Source organism: Artibeus jamaicensis, unplaced genomic scaffold (genome assembly GCF_021234435.1).
Source record: "Artibeus jamaicensis isolate MK-2021 breed Jamaican fruit bat unplaced genomic scaffold, CSHL_Jam_final contig_233, whole genome shotgun sequence".
Classification (NCBI taxonomy): Eukaryota; Metazoa; Chordata; class Mammalia; order Chiroptera; family Phyllostomidae; genus Artibeus; species Artibeus jamaicensis.
Genome location: NW_026521486.1, coordinates 16218307 through 16230396, shown reverse-complemented (window position 1 = coordinate 16230396; position 12090 = coordinate 16218307). Strand labels below are relative to the sequence as shown.

At 43.2% G+C, this 12090-nt stretch overlaps 1 protein-coding gene across 4 annotated transcripts in view; it reads left to right on the top strand.

Moving 5' to 3' along the window:
* NR1H4 (nuclear receptor subfamily 1 group H member 4) overlaps positions 1-12090 on the top strand; it is a 71360-nt gene that overhangs the window by 19301 nt on the left and 39969 nt on the right. The window contains exon 1 of one of the 4 annotated variants that reach the window (XM_037160826.2): positions 5800-6709. The exons of 2 other annotated variants lie outside the window; for them this stretch is intronic. In XM_037160826.2, coding sequence (XP_037016721.2) covers positions 6601-6709 — 109 coding nt within the window. In that variant the 5' untranslated portion in view covers positions 5800-6600. Of the gene's footprint in view, positions 1-5799; positions 6710-12090 lie in introns of those variants that run through there. One more of the 4 variants, XM_037160827.2, reaches the window with a different exon arrangement.

Below are 12090 nucleotides of genomic sequence, written 5' to 3'. Positions count from 1 at the left end.
TATGCCAAATTAGGGGGTGAAGACTTGCATTTTTATCTCTTTATTCCTCCTGCCCATCTTCTTCTGTGCCCTGGTGACACTGATGGATTCTATGGACCTCCCACCCAGAGCTTAGGATACAGAGCACCAGGGAAAAGGCTGTGGCCATGAATGAGGAACCCACAGTGCCTCTTCTACCACTCTTGGGTCTTGAAATATAGCAGAAATTCAGAAGTGGTAACTCATGGGCCCAACCAGCCAGAGAGCTAAACTCTTTTCCAATGGTCTAACTGTGAGATCAAAATCAGTGGTCACGTTGTTACAACAAGGGCAAGTGAAGTTTGTGGATGGCTGTCATTTCTTCCACCTAAATGTTGAACGCTGACTGTATACTGGTGGACGTAATAAAGCAGGAAACAAGACAGGCAAGCTCCTAGTGGAGGCTACTCTCAGGAAACATGCAAATAAATAAACAAGATAGCATCAGGCAGCGGTAAGAGCTATCAAAACAACAAACCAGGGTGATGTCATAGTAACCGGAAGAATGGGGCTGCTCTCAATGTCATGGTCAGACAAAGGGTCCTGGGGAGTTATCAAGCTGAGCCGAGACTGAAAGAAAGCCAAGCTAAGGAGAACGTTCCAGGTGGAAGAAATAGCAAATGCAGAGGCCCAAAGTCCAGAATGGACTTGGAAGGGTCTTCTCACTCTTATTTAGGGCAGTTGAAGGAGTCTAGAGAACGGGCTCTGAACCTTGCATGTCCCTGAACCAGCACTCGTAAGAGGAGATTACTAGACTTGGAATTCCATGACCGTTGTCCATAAATGGTTACCCCAAAAACCAGAGGCCGAAGCCAGGACCTGTGTGCCAGCAGTTCACGTGAGAGGTGTACTCAGAGGGCAGGTGCAGAGGACTGGGGCTTTGAGAGCAGAGAGGAGGGAAAACCACCATGAGTTGAATTATGAAGATCACTGCCATGGGCAAGAGGGGCTTGTTCCACTGAGAGTGGCCTGGGGAATTGTCCACTGAGGTACTATGGAGGGGGACACTTACTAACTGACCTCTGGCTCCAGTTGGTCGAGGTTAGCCCCTGGGGACATTAACTCCCCAGCGCTTCTGGGCTGTGCTTTTGCCGGTCCCACTGGAACAGGGCCAGGTAATCTCTGGAGGCATTAATGGAGTTCGGGACAGAAAACAAAGGGATGTGTGGCATGTTCTTGAAATGACAGGCTGTCAACACGAGGTGGGTCTGTCAACATGATATGTACTGAAGCTCCACGTGAAATGAAAAGCTAAGCCAAAAGCATGTGACACCAGATGGGTCTGTCACACAGTGTAACGGGATTCTGCACTACCCCCTGCCTTTGCCCCAGTAATGGGAACACTCACAGGAAGGCTAAGATTGGCGGTGGGTGCAGACTTGCCCTATAGTCCTGTTTTCTTAGGCTGGTCCTTGTAGAAAAGAAGGAAAGAAGCTTGGACAGAAGGGAATTTTTTAAATGGGGCTGGAATCACCTCATGAGGGCCTTTAATTTATCCGCTGCCATGAATATCCCTGACGGATCCAGATGGGAATCTAGCTCATCGGTAACTCAATCCACACACAGGCCCCAGAACGGAAGGACATGCTGACCTAGGAGAGTTCAGTCTCCTTCCCTGTGGGACGTCCTGCAAGCCAGGAAACTCGGTCAAAGATTCATTCAGTGCACTAAGAGAGACTTCTCTGGTGAATGAAGAAGGCATGATCTTTATGTAATTAGTGCATAATAAAAGGTAATCATGACAAAGTCCACAGCTTCTCATGGTTTGACATAGTGAGTGGGGCAGAAGGTAGCATGTTGATTAAAATCTATGTATTCTTTTAGCAAACTATGGTTTAAGAACTCAAAAAGAATCACAGAATTTCAGATTAAGTAGAAGAGCATTCTAATAATAGCCCAGAATAAGCAAGAGACGGTACAAGTCTCACACCAAATACTCTCAGTGCAGTGAGCCCAGCTCACTCAGCTCAGCGATACTGGGAGAGGTTCACTGAATGTAAGTGAAAATAAGCAGTGAAATTGAGAGAAATAAAGTCTCAGAGGCAACGGAGACTCTCTGAACTTTAGTTTTCTTTCCCCTAAAAGGCAGGGATAATAGTGACATCCCCTCCCAGCTTTTTGAGAGGACGGAATGGCTGTGTGGGGAAGTGTTCTGGAAACTTGCAGCCATCGTCAAACAGTATCATTAGTTCAGGGCTTGATATGTAGTTGTTATTATTTAAATTGCTGAAATGATAAACACCACTCTGCTCATTAAAAGGCGGAAGTTCTGTTTATCCTAACACTGTTGAGTGCAAAGACTCCAAGGAGCCAACGAAAAGCGACGCTGTGGAAATACAGTTCAGGGTGCTCCTGGGAAAGAAACGCATGTTCTCATTTTGGCACCACAGCATTGCTCACGACAGCTGTGTGAGCAGCCATGTTTTTATATTCGTCTGTTACTGTGTCTCAAAGCCCCATTCCAAAGGAGGCCCAGCCAGTGGCAGGAGGCGTGTCCTGTATAATTCTGGTCACTCAGATTCCGTTTTCTTAGCAATTTTTCATCACTTTATGCTTCTGTCAGCGCTTTATGCCTGTTTTCTCTGGGTAGCTTTATTTTTATTGGAATATGTTTCTTGCCTGTCTTTTTGCTTAAATTAAAAGAATATCCCTGGTGTTACAGGGTCAGCCAGATGTTTAAAAATACAATGAAAGGTCCTGAGATGCAGTTTTGTGGAATATTCCTGACATTTGAGTTCAGGCATTTGTTCACCTCACTGAGTTTAACTCAGGTGAAGCCGAAAGTTTGCAGAACATGGAAAGATACCATAAAAAATGGAGCTTCGAGTATAACTTAAATATTTCTTATCCACATCTCTTCTACAAATTTAAGCGGTCTTTGAGACTTTTGTTAATTCACCACAGCTTTGGTTTTTGGTCTCCCAGGAATCTTAGATCTGGTGTTTTTATTAGTGAAGTTAAGAAATGGGTGAAAAAAAAGAATGATCTAAAAAGCATTTCTTCATTGTAAAATATATTAGTGCCTTTGTAAGAATGGGCATGCATGGCTTGTATGAGGCAGAGAATGATAGACAGGCGGGCCAGCTGGTGCGTGCACCCCTGCCATCCAGGGCTCTTAACTTCACAGGCTCAGACACAAATCTCAGGGGCACTCGGAAGAACTGAGCTGAGAAAGGTTGACCATAAAATCAGATTGCAAATTCATTCCTTGACAGTGATAAAAAGAATTGCGATAATGCCAACAACTACCAATTCTTGAGCGCTTTCTACGTATCAGGCATCATGCTGAGTACATTTTAGATTTTTAAGCAGACAGACTTCCCACATTCAGTCCCATCTCTGCCATTGACTAGTATGTGGCTTTAGGCAAATTCGTTAACTTTATTCAGGATACTTGCTTTACTTATTACAGTTCTCAGAAGAATGCCTGGCATATCACAAGTACTCTGTTCGCCATTAATACTAATTTTACAACACTCCTATGTGGTAGATACCATTACGAGATTCCCCATCTACTGGTGAGAAAGTGGAGATTTAAACGAGTTAAATAATCTGCTTAAGGTTCTCTAGATAGTAAGTGGGGAACTAAAATGTGATCAGGGCAAGAATCAGAACTGCATGATTGAGGATCCAGGCTAAGAGAGTATTCCTGTTCACCTGGGTGGAGAAAAGCTTCCCAAGAAGATTGTACCACTCCAAGTCCGTTGGCCAAGTCCTGTCTCAAGGATCTTTCTCAGAACAGCATTGCCCACATATACTCCAGGAGGTTCCTTTTTTCATAGCTTCGTAGCTGATGCCCCCACCTGCCCTGACTGGTGTGTCATTCACATTGCTCCCAAGTACCGTCTGTCGCTGCGCTGTTTGGTAAAACGTTCTGTGGTGATGAAGATGTTCCAGACCTACTTTGTCCAATGCAGTAGCCACTCTCCACATGTAGCTTCAGAACACTTAAAACTTGACTGGTGTAACTGAGAACCTGGTTCTAATTTATTTAATTTAAATTAAGTAGCCACATATGGGTAGTGGGTACTCTTTCAGACATTACAGAACTGCAGGGGGAAAATGCTTTCACTTTTTTAATCTTTAGTACTTACTTATTCCTAGTTGTGGTATAAAACAGGTGTCTTTCAGTAATGATGTTCACTTGGATTTTTTATTTTTTGATTGAATTTATTGGGGTGACACTGGTTAACAAAGTCACACAGGTTTCAGGGCACAGTTCTGTAACACATCATCTGTATATTACATGTGTGTTCCCCATCCTGAGTCAAGTTCCTGTTTATCCCCCTATACTCTCTTCCACCCCCCCCAAAAAGTATATTTTTAGAAGAAAAAAATAACACGAGGCAGTTGGTCATCACTGAGAGAAACAAAGAGATCCAATTAGTCTAATTATGAGAACATCTTGAGTAGATTTCATTCAGCAATGAAATTTTCTTAGATTAGCTAAATTATCCTGCACTTTTTCTTTTTCTTTTTTAATATATAAGTTTCAGAGGGTAACAGACAGACCCATTTGTTTGACCAGTGAAAAACTGAGCACAGAATTCTTGAAATAGACAGTTCAGAGGTAGCTTGCCCCAGTTCACAGCCTGCGGGTGCCTCTTGTACCTCAAGTCCTCTCCAGGCCAGGAGAGCTCGAACCGTGAGGGGAGGAGCATGAGGTCAGGAGTAAATAGGATTGTGAGCAGCTTTGCCAGTGGTAAGCCTTGGTTGAGCAATTCCAATTGAAATACACCCATGGGCCATTACTCTTCTTTCTCCGCAATTAGGACAAGTGTGCTTTAGTTTTTTAGCCAAGGGGTTTTGAGTCAGAAGACCTTAGTTAAAGTTTAAGTTTTATCCCTTAATAACTGGGTGACGTCAGACAGCTCATTGAACTTCACTGAGTTGCTTTTCTGAGTCTGTAAAATAGGGTAGAGAGAGTGGGTATCATAAATAACAGCTTCCTCAAAGGGTGCAAATAAGGACCAGGAGAGATAATGCATGTGAAACCACACTAACCTTGTACAGGCTGTAGAAACATCTTAGCAATGATTACTACATTTATATAGGTCATGTTTGCCTTTTAAAACTGCTTTGATATTTATTATGTCATTCACCTTCACAGCAGGTCTATGAGGGGAGTAGGGCAGGAACTATCTGTGTTTTACCACCCGTTGATGTACACAGATGCGGCCTGCAGAGGCTGAGAGGCCGGCCTAAGGTGACTCAGTGCATCTGCTTGCATTATGCCTGAGCTCCACCCTGGGCCTACTGAGTCCTATTCTAAAGCCCCCTCTTCGAAAAAGGATCCACGGTCACAAGCTTGACATCTAGTAGTTATGCTGCAGAAATTATTCCTACTCAATATGCAAGCTACCCTAAAACATGAGTCCAAAGCTGAATAATCACTGCATCAATATAATGATGGGTATCCACAGTATTATTTAATTTTCATAATAATTTTATGAGATTGTCCGATTCTTAGGAAATTGAGGCAGGAAACGGTTCAGGAATTTGTGCACAGTCCACAGAGCGAGTGAACACCGGGTGAGCTTGAATGTATTAGTTTGTTGAAGCTGCTGCAGCCCTCGCCACAGCTGGTTGGGGCAGCATCCTGCAAACTGAAGGGTCGCGGGTTCCATCGCCGGCCAGGACATGTGTGTCTAGGTTGCGGGTTCAGTCCCCAGTCAGGGTGCATGCAAGAGGCAGTCTGTTGAGGTTCCTCTCTCACGTCGATGCTTCTCTCCCTCTCTCCCTCTCTCTAAAATCAGTAGTGTGTCCTCAGGTGTGGATAAAATAAAAGCTACTGTAGTGAAATACCACCTACTGGGTGGCTAAAACAACAGAAAAGCATCATGTCATCATGCTGGTGGCAAGAAGTCCAGACGGCAGGTGCTGGCGGGGTTGGTTCCTCCTGAGGCCTGTGAGGGGAGCATCTGTTCCTGGCCTTGGAGAGCCTCGGAGGCACTGACTGACGACTGTTTGCATCTCTGTGTCTCTTCTCAATGTCTTCTCCGCGTGTGTCCTTCCCTGTTCCAAACTTCTGTTAGTATAAGGACCGCGGTCCTACGGGACTGGGAACCAACCTAATGACCTCATTTTAACTTGATTACCTCTGTGAAGACCCTGTCTCCGAATGAGGTCACCTGCTGGGGTACCGGGGTTAGAACTTCAACATATGGATTTGGGGGGAGCATGATTCCACCATAACACTGGGTATAAACCCAGATCAAGTGGCTTCACACTGTGAAGCTTCATGCTTTCATGCTTCCCGTTGTTACAAAACTATGCCATTCAGTAGCCTTTCCATAGGAACAAATTTACCTGGAACCTGGCACTTGATTCCCCAAATCCACTTTTAGAACAACAGAACAGAAATATACCCTGTGAAATTTCTTAAAGTGGAAAGCGTTACCCCAAAATGTTAATCTAAGAGGCCGCTTTCCAGCTTACTAGGCAATTTGGCATCGAGGACTTTTCTCATAAACATTTACAAATATTCTGCTCAGTAATGAAGTTAATCAGTAAGCCACACAACCTCTGGCCTCGGTCACTCCTTCCCTAGTCTCATTTTCAGTTGCTGGGAATAAGGTAAGAATGGTAATGCAGTTTCAGGAGTTAGAAAATCCCGTTCAAATTAGTCCTCACCACAGCTGCACACCGTCGGGGTTTATCATGGAAATGATGAGCATGAAGCCTGCTAAAGGTAGGACACTGCTTCTCGCTGCTCTCGGTTGGGCTTCTGCACCTGGGCTTGGGTTGGAAAGGAGTTCGTGCTGACAGATCTCTGTCAAAGATGGCTTGGTCAGAACCAAAAGACTGGGGTGGGAAGTCGGGGTAGGGTGATTTTTATAGGCCTCCAGGTAGGTATTTGACTGAGATTAGATCTAAGTAGGTTTTTCCTAAAATTCTTCATTAGATGTTATGTAAAATTAGCACCATTGTTTCCAGTGAAACACTGGGCAGTTCTAACCTGAATGCTCATAGACCCTTGAAATAGCATTGTAAAGTGTATTATTTAATGCAGTGTTTTAAAAATGGCAATTGTCAGTTCCCAGAGGTTGGCGAGATCTGTTATGTGGCTTGTCAGCAGCTTTACAAACTGGGGGGAATAGAAGTAAAGAGGAGAGCAGAACAGAGACCTCAGCGCGCGCCCCCAGGAGCAAAGAGAAGTGCTGCTTCACGGAAATCTTGTCTCACTGGCTTGTGTATGATAAGTGCGTCCAGGGATAGAGACAGAAGGCCTGTTTCAAACCGTCGGTTGTGGGGAGAAAAGTCAAAAGAGATAAGGGAGGGAACACTTATTTTCTGAACTGCTTTCACAGCTTATTTATTTCTCCTAATAGTCTATGGAAAATCAAATGAGCAAAGAGTTCAGCTTTAGGCCTAAGCTATTTATTGTTTCTGAAGCAAAACGTGGATTATAATTGAAGTGTAGGGTTAGAATGAAGACAGTATATTTTGTCTGTTTTAATATTCTTCTCAAAATAGCACCTTACCTTTTAAATTTCCAGCTAAAAGAGGAACTCTACAGTAATTTCAGTATCGAACATATTGTTACCACAGGCTTGGCAGCATACTAGTTTGTTTAAATGTGATGTTTAAAAGTGACTGGTGGGTGTGGACTGCAGAGTGGTGATTGCTGGGGGGCGGGGGTTAAGGGGACGAAATAGTAATGGAAAAAAATACAATAAAGATTAAATTTTAAAAAATGAACGACTATTTAGAAATGGAAGTTAGTTGAAAGGCTAGGGAAGTAAATTTCTATTATTTCCATTTGACATTTATTAAACATTTACACTGTGTCAGGCTTTGTGTAAGGTGCCAGGACTCAGAAAGGGAATATATTCTGATGTGATACTCCAGAGAGTCCCCAGTCTAGCCCCAACAGTGACAAAAATGTATTGAACATTGATGCTGTGTCAGGCACTGTGCAGTTTACGTTCTTTGTCTGCCTATGTCTTCACTAAAACCTCTCATTTGACTATATATTATTCCAGCTTTCTGGAGGACAGAAGGTTAAAGAAGTTCAATGTCTTCAGCAAGTTCATACATTTAGCAAATTGTGGGTGAATGGCATCCAGAGCTGTCCATGAGGTGGGACCCTTGTAACCAGCACATCATTTCACTTCCAGTTCAGCATGGAAAATAAGCCTATAAACAAACACAAATGATTATAACCTGCGTCCAAGCACTGTGGTAGAGGTGTGTACAGAGGGTTGGAGAGATCAGTTCTACCCAGGGGAGTTCAGACAGACCTGGCACAGGAGGTGGCCACCAGCACCCTGGCACCAGGAAAAGCAAACAACTCCACAAATGAAGCTGTGTCCTATAGTTAAGAATGCATGAATTAGGGAGTAAATGAGGCAGAGAAGGCAATTTTCCCTTTCATGAGACATTTTAGCAAACACCCGTGATATGTTTACTGTGGTCAGCTCAGTGCCAGAAAGGAAACCTGGGTAAAACCTGGACCCGCTACCGGCTCCGAAGCTGTGAGGTCCTGGGAAAGTGCCATTGCTATTACGTGAACCCTGTTCTGCCCTGCGAGGCACAGTGGTTCTGACCACGAACTCCTCAGAGCTGCACTGTTGTGATATCATTAGCCACATGTAGCTACTTCATTTTAAATTTTAATTATTTAAAATTAAATGAAAAATTCATTTCTTCATTATTGCTAGCCATGTCTCAAATGTTGACTATTCCATATGGTTGGTGGCTAATGTGTTGATAGGCATAGAGTGCTTCCATCATCTCGGAGAGTTCCCTTAGACGGTACTCTTCTAGAGAAGCTATTAAATGCTACAGTCTCTCTGCCCAGAATTTGTTTTCCTCTGCAGGGGGTCTCAGACTCCCCTGGAACCTATTCAAGTGTTCCCCTTTAAAAACTCTTTCCTCAACTCTCATACTCGTATTCATGTAGAATTTTCTGTAATAAGGAATCCAAATTTTTCAATTGCTTGATAAGCTGATTCCAAAAAAAAAACCCCCACAAATTCAAACTTATGTATATACATCTTTAAATTATTCAAGTAGAAATAAATTTACCTCTTCAGAAAGCATACTCTAAACTTGACCTGCCTCTCCTTCTGCTCTATCAGAAACTCCTGTGTTTGTTCCCTTGGTTGTATCCCAGTCTTTGACATGCCCCCTGCGGCACATGCACATGCACACGCACAGGAGTGGCCTTTCTCTCTGTGGTCTACCTGCCTTATTCACTGCTTTATCCTTGGTGCCTAGCACCGTATCTGGTGAATGGTAAGTGTTCAATATATGCCCATAAGTGAACAAGTACCCTATCGTTTATGTCATCAAAACAGACTGAGAGATATTAACAATTACTACTTATCAATTAACTGTCATTAGAGTCGGAGTTTTGCATTTCTTCAGGAATCAAACATGTCTTTTTATGGCACTCAACTTGTCAAAACTTTTCCTCAAGGACTATTTTATAGCCAGAACTGCCTTCTGAGATAGCAAGGCTGGGTGTTGTTAATAGCCCCATTTTATGGAAGAAATCAAGACAAAAATGTTTGGCAGTAGTTCAAGGTCTCACGGTCAGTTCACAGTGGAATTTGTTCAGTATCCCATTTTGAAATATGCTGGCCATGGTGGGGTTACTTTATTGTAAGTTGCCTGTATATTTATTGTCTCTACTCTGTAGAGACTCAGTGGGGACAATGAAATACTCGAAGTATTCAGTACGTGTGCTTTGGGAATACAGGCGTTATTCACATGTGCCAGTCTCCTATTCTTACCACTACTTGTTTCATGTAATCGAAGTGATGTCCTTGGGAAAGCCTCCCATTTTAACTGACACAATTCCAGAGATTGATAGTATTGCTACCAGGATCTGATGAGTTGGGACTCCATGGTGTCTCTTGATTACAAAGAGTTTTGTTTTGTTGAAATGATGCACACAGATCTTGGAATTGTCATGAGAGGAGAAAAACGTACACATTTCCTTGGTTTCTACAAATCCAGATTCTGTCACTAACTGATTGGCCTCAGACAAGTTGCTTCACCTTCCTGGAAGTGTGGGCGGAGAGGAACTGGGCTTGGGGGTGGCGATGCGGAGTAGATTAGGGGTAAGATGGTTCGGAGGACAAAATCTGGCTATCAGGTCACATGACTGACCTTAAAACTGTTTTTAATGCTAAGTTCTTTGCGATCCTATTCAGTGCAGAAATTTTAGTCCTGTAATTATTAAATAAATCAGAATTTTATATCTTTACTTTTTTCCTGCCATAATTCCATATATTTATGTTCTTCCATGTTGTGGTCCTTAGACCAATCTTTTTGCCTATTCGATGTTCTGACTCTATGCTGGTTTTATGTAGACAAGTCGAGCATGAGAGAAGAAGTTGATGTCTACACAGATACTGTATGCTTTGTGCTCTGCCAGTCACTCCTGGGTCAATGCAGAAAGCATTCTTTGTAGCAAACATTAAATATGCATATACTCCACTTTGCCATTGTCAGGCTCTGAATTTGAATGCCCATGGCCTGTTAGTCATACATGTACAGACATGTTAGGTATAAAGAAGAACTGTAAGATTATCCCGTATGGCGTCTTTACAGATGAGCAAAGGTTGGCCCAGGCGGGGAAGCTAAGTGCCATATAACTAGGTTCAGAGCCAGAACTAGCAGGGACTCGGACTCTGGGAAGACTTCTAAGAGAAAGTATACTTAAAGGGAAATTGAGAGGTAAGTGAATACTAGTGAGACAAAGCCCTCAGAGGGGATGGATGTATTGCAGGCAGCCCCAGGCTCAGGAAGCAGTTCCTGAGTCGGGAATCAGCAACATTTAAGGGGAACATTTAAGGAATGGCTAGAAGAGAAAGGGTAGGATCACAGATCTACCCTACAGATCTAGCGAGAGGTTATCCGCCAGCAGAGCAGTGAAGAGACTGAGAAACTCAGACAGGAAGAGGAAGGCTTTACTATCATGCTCTAAAGCATCACACATCTGAAGTTATCCCCGAGAGGGACAGTTCTGCACATGGGCTTTGAAGTCGGACTCCCAGAGTTCAAAGCTCAGTTACCGAGGTACCTACCTGAGTACAGTTGCCGAAGTTCGCTGTGCCACAGGCTACTCGTTTGTACGTGGGGTAACAATGTTACTTACCTCATAGGATTTTGTGAGAAGCATGTGAAAATATACAAGTGCCTGGCACTAGGAAGAAAAAATTTCCAAAAGTAATAGTAGTAATAATAGTAACAACCACCCTGCGAGCATTGTGAAGAACATTCCACCTGTATCGGTGCATGGGTTCACAACCCCTCACTGACAATTCCAAATTCCCCAAATTCCAAAAACCAAGCGTTTTTTCCAAAGTGTAGCGCCAGCTTCTTCAGTGGCAAAACCTGACCTAAATGAATGTGAGGGCACTCTCGGCCCCCATTTATTCCTTTTACTGTGAGCGTTCAGACACTTCATTGTGGGCAGCACTGCTGTTCGGTGCTGGGAGGAACAGTACTGTATTCTATTCTAAAGTCCAACGACTCCGAGTATGAAAACACAGGTGACTTCAGAGTCTCAGACGAGGAGCTGTGGCTCTGTGTTTTCCCAGTCTTCGGCCGTCCTCCGTAGAGGTGCTTCCACCCCATGCCCACGGCTGTAAAAACGGGTCATCAGCACTCTAAGTAATTTGCTCGGTTTGCATTGTTCTTAGGGGTGGAGATGGAATTTTGGTTTAGGGTTGCCTGATTATGCGTTGAAGAATCAGACTCATTTGTCCACTCTCCTATATCTTATTTATGTCTGTGAAATGTTTTAGTGTTCTGTATAATTTAAACAGTGCTATTTTCTAAAGAGCCACAGTTTGTGTTGATAGGAAATGGAAGCATTGTCACAACCTGATGGTTTTCTATTACCTAGAGGTTTTCTAGATAAGGGTCTCATTTTATAATGGCAGGGGGAATAATGACTATTACAATTTTGGTGGCAGCTATAATTCATCTGGCACTTTATGTGTCCACACATTTAGCAAAGTACTTGCATTTTGAATGCATTACCTCATTGAATCCTTACATCAGCTTAATGAGGCAGGTATTAAATCTTGTTCTGTGAAGAGAAAACAGGGACTT